The 12,828-nt window shown below is 41.7% G+C and overlaps 1 protein-coding gene across 1 annotated transcript in view; it reads right to left on the reverse strand.

Annotated features, from left to right (window-relative positions):
• Window positions 1–10,500, reverse strand: part of LOC111953775 (activin receptor type-2B) — a 68,835-nt gene extending 58,335 nt beyond the window's left edge. Inside the window, exon 1 of the mRNA XM_023973265.1 lies at window positions 10,063–10,500. Coding sequence (XP_023829033.1) covers window positions 10,063–10,111 — 49 coding nt within the window. The 5' untranslated portion in view covers window positions 10,112–10,500. The remainder of the gene's footprint in view (window positions 1–10,062) is intronic.
• Window positions 10,501–12,828: the final 2,328 nt, after the last annotated feature.

Below are 12,828 nucleotides of genomic sequence, written 5' to 3' on the forward strand. Positions count from 1 at the left end.
ATGCAAGCGACCGAGGCCTTGTATACATTTCTTCCTGTGTTTGCACAACATGTTCTGAAGGACCACGCCAAGTCTCACGTTGTGGGCAACATGAGAAGGAAATTTCACAGGCAGTGCTGATCGCACTCGCACCCAAACTATGTCTCTTTCACTCTTTCCCTGCTGGGTGTAATTTCCGATTCTGAACACCGCTATTAAAAAAATGAGACTTTTGCTTGCGAGTCACTGACAGAGGTGTTGATGACGAGAAGAAAGGTCCACCTTCAGCTATTTACATTGTACAGATGCTGAGTGTATTAATTCRGTCATGGTCACAGCCTATTTTGTACAATAGACCTACAGTGCATTTGGAAAGTATTCAGACCCCTTGACTTGTCCCACATTTTGTTAGTCTTATTTTAATCCATTTTAGAATGTTTTTTCCCCCTTATCAATCCACAAACAATACCCCATAATGAAAATAAATATTACATTAGTATTCAGAACCTTTACTCAGAACATTGTTGAAGCACCTTTGGCAGTGATTACAGCCTTAAGCTCGGTCAGGTCGGAAGGGTAGAGTCGCTGCACAGCTATTTTCACGTCTCTCTACCGAGAAGTTCGATCGGTTTCATGTCCAGGCTCTGGCTGGGTCACTCAAGGACATTCAGAGACTTGTCCCGAAGCCACTCCTGCGTTGTCTTGGCTGTGTGCTTAGGGTCGTTGTCCTGTTGGAAGGTGAACCTTCGCCCCAGTCTGAGCACTCTGGAGCAGGTTTTCATCAAGGATCTCAGTACTTTGCATTGTTTATCTTTCCCTCGATTCAGACTAGTCTCCATGTCCCAGCCTCTGAAAAACATCCCCACAGCATAATGCTGCCATCACCATGCGTCACCGTAGGGATGGTGCCAGGTTTCCTCCAGATGTGACGCTTGGCATTCAGGTTAAAGAGTTCAATCTTGGCTTCATCTCGAACAGAAAATGTTGTTTCTCATGGTCAGAGTCCTTTAGATGCCTTTTGGCAAACTCCAAACGGAATGTCATGTGCCTTTTACTGAGGAGTGGCTTCTGTCTGACCACTCTACCATATAGACCTGATTGGTTGAGTGCTGCAGAGATGGTTGACCTTCTGGAAGGTTCTCCCATCTCCACAGAGGAACTCTGGAGCTCTGTCAGMGTGACCATCGGGTTCTTGGTCACATCCCTGACCAAGGCCCTACTCCCCAGATTGCTCAGTTTAGCCGGGCGGACAGCTCTAGGAAGAGTCTTAGTGGTTCTAAACTTCTTCCATTTAAGAATGATGGAGGCCATTGTGTTCTCTGGGACCTTCAATGCTGCAGAAATGTTTTGGTACCCTTCCCCAGATCTGTCTCTTGACAATTCATGGCTTGGTTTTTGCTCTGACATGCACTGTCAACTGTGGTGTGTGCCCTTCCAAATCATGTCCAATCAGTTGTGGAAACAACTCAAGGGTGATCAATGGAAACAGGATGCACCTGAGCTCAATTTTGAGTCTAAAAGAAAATAGCCTGAATGCTTACGTAAATAAGGTCCATTTTATTTGTGATACGTTTGCCAATATTTCTAAAAATAAAAATAAAAAAAAGTTTTTGCTTTGTCATTATGGGGTATCGTGTAGATTGATGAAGGGGAAAATGTATTTAATACATTTTAAAATAAGGCTGTAACGTAACAAAATGTGGAAAAGGTCCAGGGGTCTGAATCATTTCAGAAAGAAGTGTGCATGTACTATAGGCTTGCTACTCGACCAATGTTCATTGGTCTCGATGACTCCTCTTCCAAGAACTGAACAATGTGAGATTCGCTTTCAAAACAATCATTGAGAATGATTTTGGGGCCCGATTTCTGTTTAAAAAAATTACCTTTCACCCCTTTTTCTCCCCAATTTCGTGACATCCAAATTGCTAGTTACAGTCTTGTCCCATCGCTGTAACTCCCGTACGGACTCGCGAGAGGCAAAGGTCGAGAGCCATGCATCCTCCGAAACACAACCCTGCCAAGCCACACTGCTTCTTGACACATTCCTCGCTTAACCTGGAAGCCAGCCGCACCAATGTGTCGGAAGAAACACCGTACAACTGGCGACCGGGTCAGCGTGCATGCGCCCGGCCCACAACAGGAGTCGCTACAGCGCAATGGGACAAGGACATCCCGGCCGGCCACACCCTCCCCTATACTATCATAGGCGACGCTGGGCCAATTGTGCGCCGCCTCATTGGTCTCCTGGTCACGACCGCCTGCGACACAGACTGGGATCGAACCCGGGTCTGTAGTGAGGCATCAAGCACTGATGCAGTGCCTTAGACCGCTGAGCTACTCGGGAGGCCGGGGGGGGGACCAGATTTCTATGCAATTTTCTGCTCGTTTTGCTCCATTCTAGGAAATGACTGCACAAACACGATATGAATAGAAGTGTTGATGAATGAAGAGCATGGAGTCAAGCAGAGGTTGGGGTTTTTAGGGAAGAATTCCAGCCTGTCTCTTGTTAAGTGCTCATTAAGTTATTGTAGAAAGCAAAGACATGCTACGGAACTTTGGTGACTAGTAAGTCTTTTTTTGAAACCTCTCACTTTGGGTTGGATGTGCCGATGTGTACCTCATACATGCATAATATATGAGCAGAATGACTGTCTTACCTCAATTAGCCACGTAATCCCTAGTTTGAAAGCGGCTGTTTTCTGGAAGCTGTGCCATGTTCATTTCCCCCCACGTGGACCATCCCCCTAGCAATTCACATTCCAGCCAATGAGCTTTAGTCCCTCGCCATTTGAGTGACAGCTAGCAAGATGCGAACACAGCAGAGTGAGAGAGAGTGCAATGACGTGGTGCACATATGCAACGTAGTAGCAATTTTCAGGGACCACCGTTGGCTYGGGAGTGCTACTTTCAGAACTACTGGATAAAAAGTACACTAAAGTACCAGATCATTTCTTTAAGAGCTTGGGGGAAACTAAGCAAAAACAAGATGGTGTCATTTTTATCAGAAAGATTGATTTATGGCTTTCGGTTTGAGGGAAAAGCTCAAAACAAAACCACACCCTTATCTATGGGTTCATACAGTCATTCTGCTTGAAAAAGCGTCTGAGTGAGATTTTAAAGATGGTATCCTTTGACAAAAGTAGGCCGATGCTGTATGCATGGTCCCAAAAATATGCAAAGAGCTCAAGAAGTCAAAATAGACTGCAATGGGAATGATGTACACCAAAACAAAGCTTATCATTTTAGCTAAATACACTAATATATATATTACACACAAAGGTATGTGGGGACAGCCCTTCAAATTACTGGATTTGGCTATTTCAGCCACACCCATTGCTGACAGATGTATAAATGAGATGTTCGACGAGCAGGTGTACACATACTTTTGGTCATGTAGTGTTTGTATATTACACAAAAAAAACATATATGTTTAATCTACTTCTGTGGAAAAACATCATGCTTCAATACTAGAGCTTAGAATTACAGTACCAGCTGTCCCGACAAACATATCTGGCCTATTCTCACCCAAACAACTATGCAATGAATCTCCTACAGCTCGACATCTTTAATCCACGGCAAGGGGGGAAATACACACTGTCACTTTAAATCCCTTCTCCTGCTAGAGGCTACCCATCCCCCATTTCCCACAGTGTTTTCCCCCCCTCCCCATTTCCTGTCCATGCACTATAGAATGTATCCATATGATAAATGCATTCACCGGTAAATATGGGGACGATATGCAGTAACTAGTAGATACGTTTCTAAGGTAGAGAACAGAGGAGCGGGTTAAGCAGTGGCCATTATAACTCAGGAGTAATCCATCCTAGCAGAGCCACCCCTCCCCCCATTTCCACTACACCATGTGGCCAAACCTTCGAAAATCCAGCACAGCACACACACCATTGTTACGGATTCAGTAAAGCTGCGATGAGAGAGCACTAACAGCATTCCAAGCCCTGCTCTCACAAACACACACACACTAACAGATCGGTGGGCAAGGCCAATCTGCACAGGGGGGGGGCAGCCCCTGCCTCAGCTGACACCGTGCTATCATAGGCGATACCGGGACAGTCGCAAACTCTCCTCCACTCAGCAAAAGCCAATGAATCGACAGGAGTGAGTGAGGAGAGATGCTATGAGTTGGGGTCAGCATCTCCTGCTAGTAGCGAGAGAGCAAGCGAGCCATGGGCAGGGATCCGACTTCCTTTGTCTCAACAGAGTGGATCATCAGCTGATATGAGCAGAGGACCAGAGCTGCATCCTACTACCTCTGCTGCTAGCCAGGGAGCCACAGAATGCACTCAGTGAGACCATTACACAATACATCCAGCACAGTCAAAACAGCTGGTTTTATGCCCCCCACCCCCCACCCCCCACCCTTGCAAAAGCATTTACTATTCTGGCTCCCAATGGTCTGGCAGCTGTTATTTGGCATGTTTCATTACAATGACTTGTCTCTTGTGATTGACTTGTGCAGAAGAGGGAGAATACATTTGAGTGTTCAATAGTAGCCGAAATGTTTTGGTTGTGTATTGACCATACAGCATAGGACTATAATGTTTTTGCTGCTTGCAAGAAACCAAGGGTATTGTCATTGAYCTATCAAATAGGGTTGGGCAGTACACCGTATCTCGGGGTATTTTGAAATAAGAGTTAAGACCCAGAGTTACCTCTGTTGCAGAGGATAAGTTCATTAGAGTTACCAGCCTCAGCTTGCAGCACAAATAAATGTTTCACAGAGTTCAATTAACAGACACATCAACATCAACTATTCAGAGGAGACCGCGTTAAAAATCAGGCCTTCATGGGCAAATTGTTGCAAAGAAACTAGAGGTCGACCGATTAAAATAGGAATGACCGATTATTTAGCGCCGATTTCAAGTTAAATAAAAATCGGAAATCAGTATTTTTGTACACCGATTTGGCCGTTTTTTTTACACCTTTATTTCACTAGGCAAGTCAGTTAAGAACATTCTTATTTTCAATGACGGCCTAGGAACGGTGGGTTAACTGCCTTGTTCAGGGGCAGAACGACAGATTTTTACCTTGTCAGCTCGGGGATTCGTTTTTGCAATCTTCCGGTTACTAGTCCAACGCTCTAACCACCTGCCTTACATTGCACTCCACGAGGAGCATGCGTGGCAGGCTGACTACCTGTTACGCGAGGGCAGCAAGAAGCCAAGGTAAGTTGCTAGCTAGCATTAAACTTATCTTATAAAAAAACAATCAATCTTAACATAATCACTAGTTAACTACACATGGTTGATGATATTACTAGTTTATCTAGTGTGTCCTGCGTTGCATATAATCGATGCCTGTTAATTTCTCATCGAATCACAGCCTACTTCGCCAAACGGGTGATGTTTTAGCACTGTCGTTGCACCAAACCTAACCATAAATATCAATGCATTTCTTTAAAATCAATACACAAGTATATATTTTTAAACCTGCATATTTAGTTAATATTGCCTGCTAACATGAATTTCTTATAATTAGGGAAATTGTGTCACTTCTCTTGCGTTCCGTGCAAGCAGTCAGGGTATATGCAGCAGTTTGGGCCGCCTGGCTCGTTGCGAACTGTGTGAAGTCCATTTATTCCTAACAAAGACCGTAATTAATTTGCCAGCATTGTACATAATTATGACATAACAGTGAAGGTTGTACAATGTAACAGCAATATTTAGACTTAGGGATGCCACCCGTTAGATGAAATACGGAACGGTTCCGTATTTCACTGAAAGAATAAATGTTTTGTTTTCGAAATGATAGTTACCGGGTTCGACCATATTAATGACCAAAGGCTCGTATTTCTGTGTTATTATGCTATAATTAAGTCTATGATTTGATAGAGCAGTCTGACTGAGCGATGGTAGGCAGCAGCAGGCTCGTACGAATTCATTCAAACAACACTTTTGTGCGTTTTGCCAGCAGCTCTTCGCAATGCTTCAAGCATTGAGCTGTTTATGACTTCAAGCCTATCAACTCCCGAGATTAGGCTGGTGTAACCGATGTGAAATGGCTAGCTAGTTAGCGGGGTGCRCGCTAATAGCGTTTCAATCGGTGACGTCACTCGCTCTGAGACTTGGAGTACTTGTTACCCTTCCTCTGCAAGGGCCGCGGCTTTTGTGGAGCGATGGGTAACGATGCTTCGAGGGTGGCTGTTGTCGATGTGTTCCTGGTTCGAGCCCAGGTAGGGGCGAGGAGAGGGACGGAAGCTATACTGTTACACTGGCAATACTAAAGTGCCTATAAGAACATCCAATAGTCAAAGGTTAATGAAATACAAATGGTATAGAGAGAAATAGTCCTATAATTCCTATAATAACTACAACCTAAAACGTCTTACCTGGGAATATTGAAGACTAATGTTAAAAGGAACCACCAGCTTTCATATGTTCTGAGCAAGGAACTTAAAACGTTAGCTTTCTTACATGGCACATATTGCACTTTTACTTTCTTCTCCAACACTTTGTTTTTGCATTATTTAAACCAAATTGAACATGTTTCATTATTTGTTTGAGGCTAAATTGATTTTATTGATGTATTATATTAAGTTAAAGTGTTCATTCAGTATTGTTGTAATTGTCATTATTACAAATTTTAACAAATGGGCTTTTTTTTTCCGGTATCGGCCTTTTTTGGTCCTCCAATAATCGGTATCGGTGTTGAAAAATCACAATGGGTCAACCTCTAAAAGAAACCACTACTAAAGGACACCAATAAGAAGCAGTAATGGACCAATAAGACTAAGACTTGCATGGACCAAGAAACACGAGCAATAGACATTAGACTGGTGGAAATCTGTTTGGTGTGATGAGTCCGAATTTGAGATTTTCGGTTGCAACCGCCGTGTCTTTGTGAGACGCAGAGCAGGTGAACGGATGATCTCCGCATGTATAGTTCCCACGTGAAGTATGGAGGTGGTGGTGTGATGGTGCTTTGTTGGTGACACTGATTTATTTAGAATTCAACGCACACTTAACCAGCATGGCTACCACAGCATTCTGCAGCAATACACCATCCCATCTGGTTTGCGCTTAGTGGGACTACCATTTGTTTTCAACAGCACAATGACCCAACACACCTCCAGGCTGTATAAGGGCTATTTGACCAAGGAGAGTGATGGAGTGCTGCATCAGATGACCTGGCCTCCATAATCACCCGACCTCAACCCAACTGAGATGGTTTGGGATGAGTTGGACCGCAGAGTGACGGAAGGGCGCAGCAGTCGAAGGCACTGCATCTCAGTGCAAGAGGCATCACTACAGTCCCTGGTTTAAATCCAGGCTGTATCACGTCGGCCCGTGATTGGGAGTCCCATAGGGTGGCGCATAATTGGCCCAGCGTCTTCCGAGTTTGGCCGTCATTGTAAATAAGAATTTGTTCTTATCCGACTTGCCTAGTTAAATAAAGGTTAAATGTAAATAAAATAAAATGTAAAAGCAGCCAACAACTGCTCAGCATACGTGGGAACTCCTTCAAGACCGTTGGAAAAGCATTCCATGTGAAGCTGGTTGAGAGACTGCCAAGAGTGTTTAAAGCTGTCATGAAGGCAAAGGGTGGCTACAAGCATTTTGCTACACCTGCAATAACATCGGCTAAACACGTGTATGTGCCAATAAAATTTGATTTGACTTTGAGGAATCTAAAATATATTTTGATTTGTTTAACACTTTTTTGGTTACTACATGATTCCATCTGTGTTATTTCATAGATTTGATGTCTTTACTATTATTCTACAATGTAGAACATAGTAACAATAAATAAAATCTATTTAAGTTGCGCCAGATAAAATTCTCTCCAGCTGGGTTTTGCTAACGTTAACTTTCCAGGATCACGCTTCTTGGTAAGAATGGCAGAGACAATCACCTCCTGGATTAAGATCCTTGCTCCCTCATTTTCTTTTTTGTGAGTGCTGCAAACTGAATTTTGAGATACATGCGCAACTTTATGAGCTGGGTTGTCATCCATCTTAGTAGTGAATGTTTGCATGCTAGCATTTACCTAGCATCCACTATGGGGATTCCATACTTGCTATCATTTTGTTATCGTTCTGGCAAGCAACGTTTTTTGGGCTGTTTTTGTTTTTCGTGYGGGAAAAAAAGGAAGCCCTGTGTGCAATGCCGGTAATACCGTCTATCCCAGGATGGCACAGGCACAGTATGAAAATCTGAATACTGCCCAACCCTTCTATCAAATAACTAGTGATCTTTACGATTAGATGGTTGAAGGGATTATGATTTTTGACTGGCTTTGCTTTCAGTGTGAAAACCATAGTAAGCAACAGGCGTAGAGGCATTTGAACTGGGTGAGTTAGAACCATATACAAAAATACATCCTTAATCAGTTCAAAGTTATTCAGAAAGAAATGGAACTGACTTCCTTGACTGTATTCAGCTGAAATGTCAAGGAGATACAAAATAGCTGGTCCCACGTGCTGAGAAAAGTCCTGTAGGTTTCCCACAACCACACTTATCAAACGCTCCTTGTATTAAATTGTAGGTTATTGAAAACCTCATGACATAACTGAATCTTGAAACTCATTCATGAATAGAAATAGTAACATTCTCGTTCAGCCGCTATTCTGTCKAATTCTATTTTTGTTTTTAAGCAATAAGCATTTTCCTTTTCAATCAAAGTCTGAAGAGTGCAACAACCATGGCAACATAATCAAATAGCGGACTAYGGTCATTCACAACAAATCTTTGAATTAGAAAATTCCAAGAACTACTAAGGTGAAGAGACGGAAAATTAAACATCAGCACTTCAATATGTAGGCTAACCAAGTCACTGTTGAATGCATTGGCTAAGTATCAAGAATTGCCACTTGAACCAATTACCAAAATATCAGAGATGTTAGGATAGTGTTTGACAACAATCATGCAGCCAAATGACAAATCATTTGTGTCTGATTGGGATGAATGATAACCATAACCATACGGATTCATTAACATGATTTCTACATTTCAGGTAAGAGAAATAAATCATTTTATTTCAGCAAAAGCGAAAATAAACACAAGAGCCATTTTCACCCCAACCCCATACGCACCCCTCCCCCAAAGTCGACTAAACAAGGAGGGAACACCACAACAAAGCAGCAGTGATAAACAAATTGCCAAAAACGAAATCTACGAGCCTACAGGTATATAGGCCTAAATGTATGCGTCACTGAACTAGATAATGAGGACATGAACAATCACATTTCGCGTGGAAATCCAGAGTAGAATGCTATATAGATATACACATACACACATACATAYATATATATATATATTTATTTGGAGTACTCGCTCATCCTACTGCTCTGAAAGAATACATGCCAAAGAATACATTAATTAACAATTACGCTACAAGTGATGTGGGCTGTGCGAAATAAGTGGAATTCTAACCATCATTCACATCAATTTCAACACCTCTGTCAGCGCGCTTCAATAGAGATAGATCTTCAATCATGTGGTTTAATTTAGTCTACACAGGTCAAAATACACTGATAAGTCTGATACACGTGTAAACACTTCCAAATGCATCACCTTGTGTCTCTCCATCTATGCATTTCCAAGAGTCACAAACACTTCTAAAGCAACGATATCTTTGCAACATATGAGGCCACATGACTTCATCGTAAGCTTAAAAAAACGGTCCTTCTTTCACATTTCGGCCAAATACGATAAGCTGTCATTCAAATAAATTTGACACTTATATTTTAATGACTAATCATTGAAGATTGTTATGGTAAATGTATCACACTCATTCGAAATTGTATGTTGTCGCTTATTACTTATTGATCTACAGTGAACCAATGCACCGAAAAGCCTAAATAACCTTTCGCATCAATACGCAAAATAACAAACATACAAAATGTTATCCATTTAATTATTGCCTTAGATATTTTMATGCCATTAAATGTCATTTTTGTACCATTCGATAGAGCCAATATCAATAGTCAAGTGACTACCTACAGCACGTTATCCCTGGTTTGGGTACATTAGAATATGTTACAGTGTGAAATCACTGAATACATTCCGATTGCCAATTCAAACCCTAAGAGTAAGCGATAGCCTATTACATAAATAGGGTGCTTACCTGCACAAAAAGTTCCCAGAAGTGCAAAAGTCAGCCAGGAAGCAAACATATTCCTTTAATTAAAAAGAAACACACCAGATGTTCTCCTTTTTAACCTATTTTCCTTTGCGAACATTTAAAAAGATGATAGCACAACACAACGAGCCAAATGTCCCAAGGCCTTCGATGTCCACCGCACCAAGAGTTTGCGTTGCTTTTGTGTGTACAGCCCCCCAATGCAACAAAATTGCACGGGCTAAAAACAAGTTTTAAATATAAACAAATCCATTGGGAAAGGATCGGTCGAATCCAGGATGTAAAATCGACAAGGTAAAATAAACTCGATGTTTCAAAGAAACAATTTTCTCGCTCCGCGGTGCGCGTTAACCTTTTCTACTGTGTAGTGGTGACTGGCTGAGGACAGGGTCCGATATTCACATGCAAGAAACTGAACTGAGTCCAAAATGGCTTCTGAGAGGGGGAGTAAGTCAGAGTAAGCACAGTCAGTGGGAAAACCCGGATGTTTAAATACAAAGACAGGAACACAATCAAAGAGGCATGGGTAGGGAGTGGAGTGCAGCAATGTTGGAGCTTTAACCAATGCTTTAATTTGAGTTAAAATACTAGACAAGAAGTACGACTTAGAAAGGGAATTAAATTGTACACATTGGTAATAAAGGTCAACAGGCAAAACAATAAAAGAATAATAATACTATTAATATTGCTGATGCCCACATCTAAACATAAGCCTATTTTGGGCTTTAGAACAACAGTGCTTGGAAAGAAAACCCTGGGTCTTTTTTCTGGAAAGGCTGTACACTTTTCGTTCTGCTATTAAGGTAAGTCTGCTTTCATTACATGCTTATTTATCTAAGAGATACAACATTCTGGAAAAAAAGGTTAAATTGCTAACAATGCCAGGTAATAATGTAGCCTATAATGTATGTTAGCATTTTAATTATATATAAAGCTATAGGCCTATAGCCTTATATAAAGTAATAGGCCTATAGCCTCAATAAAAGCCATGCATATCTTGATTAGTCTGTAGTTGTAAGAAAGTAGATCAGCTTTATCGAAATATGTCAACCCTTCAAAAAAGTATTGCACACATTAAAGGGTTTTATGTCATAACTTGGAAACGCATGTCTTTGTTTTTACACAGTGTACACATTGGAATTCATCCAAAGATAAATTGCATTCATTGTGAAATTGGTGTAGAAAAGCATTCCTGAACTAAGGAGAATATGTAGGCCAATCCCCAACAGTGGATCTGCTTGGGAGCCTTCTCTTATACACTGAGTGAGACATGGCATTTTAGTTAAAGTTACGCAATGGCATGTTATAAACATTTGCTACCTCAGCAACATATTTTTAACACCCACCGAAATATGTGACTGCCTGTTTTATTTTTATAGTGCATCTCTCTCTCTCATGCTCTCTTTCTCTCCCTCTCTTCCAATCTCTCTTTTCTCTCACTTGTCCATGGCTATTCTCTCTCTCTCTCTCTTTCTCTCTCTCTCTGCTCTCTCTCTCGTCTCTCTCTCTCTTCTCTCTCTCTCTTCTCTCTCTCTCTCTCGTCTCTCTCTCTCTCTGTCTCTGTCTCTGTTCTCTCGTCTGTCTCTCCTGTCCTGTCTGTCTCTGTCTCCTGTCCTCTCTGTCTCTCTCTCTCTCTCCTCTCCTTCCCCGTCTCTCTCTCTTCTCGTCTGCTCTCTCGTGTCTCTCTGTCTCTGTCTCTGTCTCTGTCTCTGTCTCTCTGAGAAAAGTGAAACTATTGATCTAGATCCTTTCTTGCCAGGAGCTGAAGATTTTGAGAACATTAAAGCCTAACAATGAAATATCTCCTCTTGTCTGGAGCTTCAGCGTGAAGCACTGTGTTTCCCAAACTCGGTCTTGGGGACCCCAAGGGGTGCACGATTCGTTTTTTTGCCCTAAAACCACACAGCTGATTCAAAGCTTGATGATTAATGGATTAATTGAATCCCTTGTCCCTTAACATATGGGCCTTGATAGATATTCTATCGCAGTCATTTTTTTTTATCTCAAAGAAACTTCAGTTTTGGACGTATCGGTAGATTTGTACTGAAGTCCCAGATTTAGTTCATTTCAATTCTACAACGAATTTAATRGAGAGAGAGAGGGAGAGAGGGAGAGACGGATCATGAAATAACACACTTTCAGTTTTAGACATATCCTTGACAAAAAGGATGTTTGGTGTCAAGAGTTAGTTGTATGAGATCAAACCAGTGGAAATTGCATTGGTGAYATCAGTAGATGAGATATTCACATGCACTGATTGACCGGCAGTAGTGTGTAAAATGCTCCCTCTTCACRTTTATGTACTTCATATATCCCTCCACCCTTAATGGTTGCCATGGGAACAGCAGAAAAGGTTAACATATCCTTAGGACAGTGGTTGATCCTAGCGACACTTTTTGTTTAACCTGCCGACAGATGCTTTTATAGCCAATGCATCCTTGTGGTTAAACACTATCAGTTTACTCTTTCATGTTTGTATGAAACATTCATCTCACTTAATCAAATGGCATGGTGCACAACAGCTAAGTTTGAAAAAACTCTGTAGCTTTTAGAAAAAGACAAACGGTGTGATACTATCATCAGTCAACACATAGTCCTGATGACCTCCCTCATACAACCCATCCACTACAATTGTAGTGTAATTACTCTGTTTGTTGTATGTCAGGTAGTGATGATGGACCACAAGGAAAGCGGAATAGCAACTGGCCATCAGGAACAATTGTATAGCAACCACTGCCAATATAGAACGAC

This window comes from Salvelinus sp. IW2-2015, linkage group LG27 (genome assembly GCF_002910315.2).
Source record: "Salvelinus sp. IW2-2015 linkage group LG27, ASM291031v2, whole genome shotgun sequence".
NCBI lineage: Eukaryota > Metazoa > Chordata > Actinopteri > Salmoniformes > Salmonidae > Salvelinus > Salvelinus sp. IW2-2015.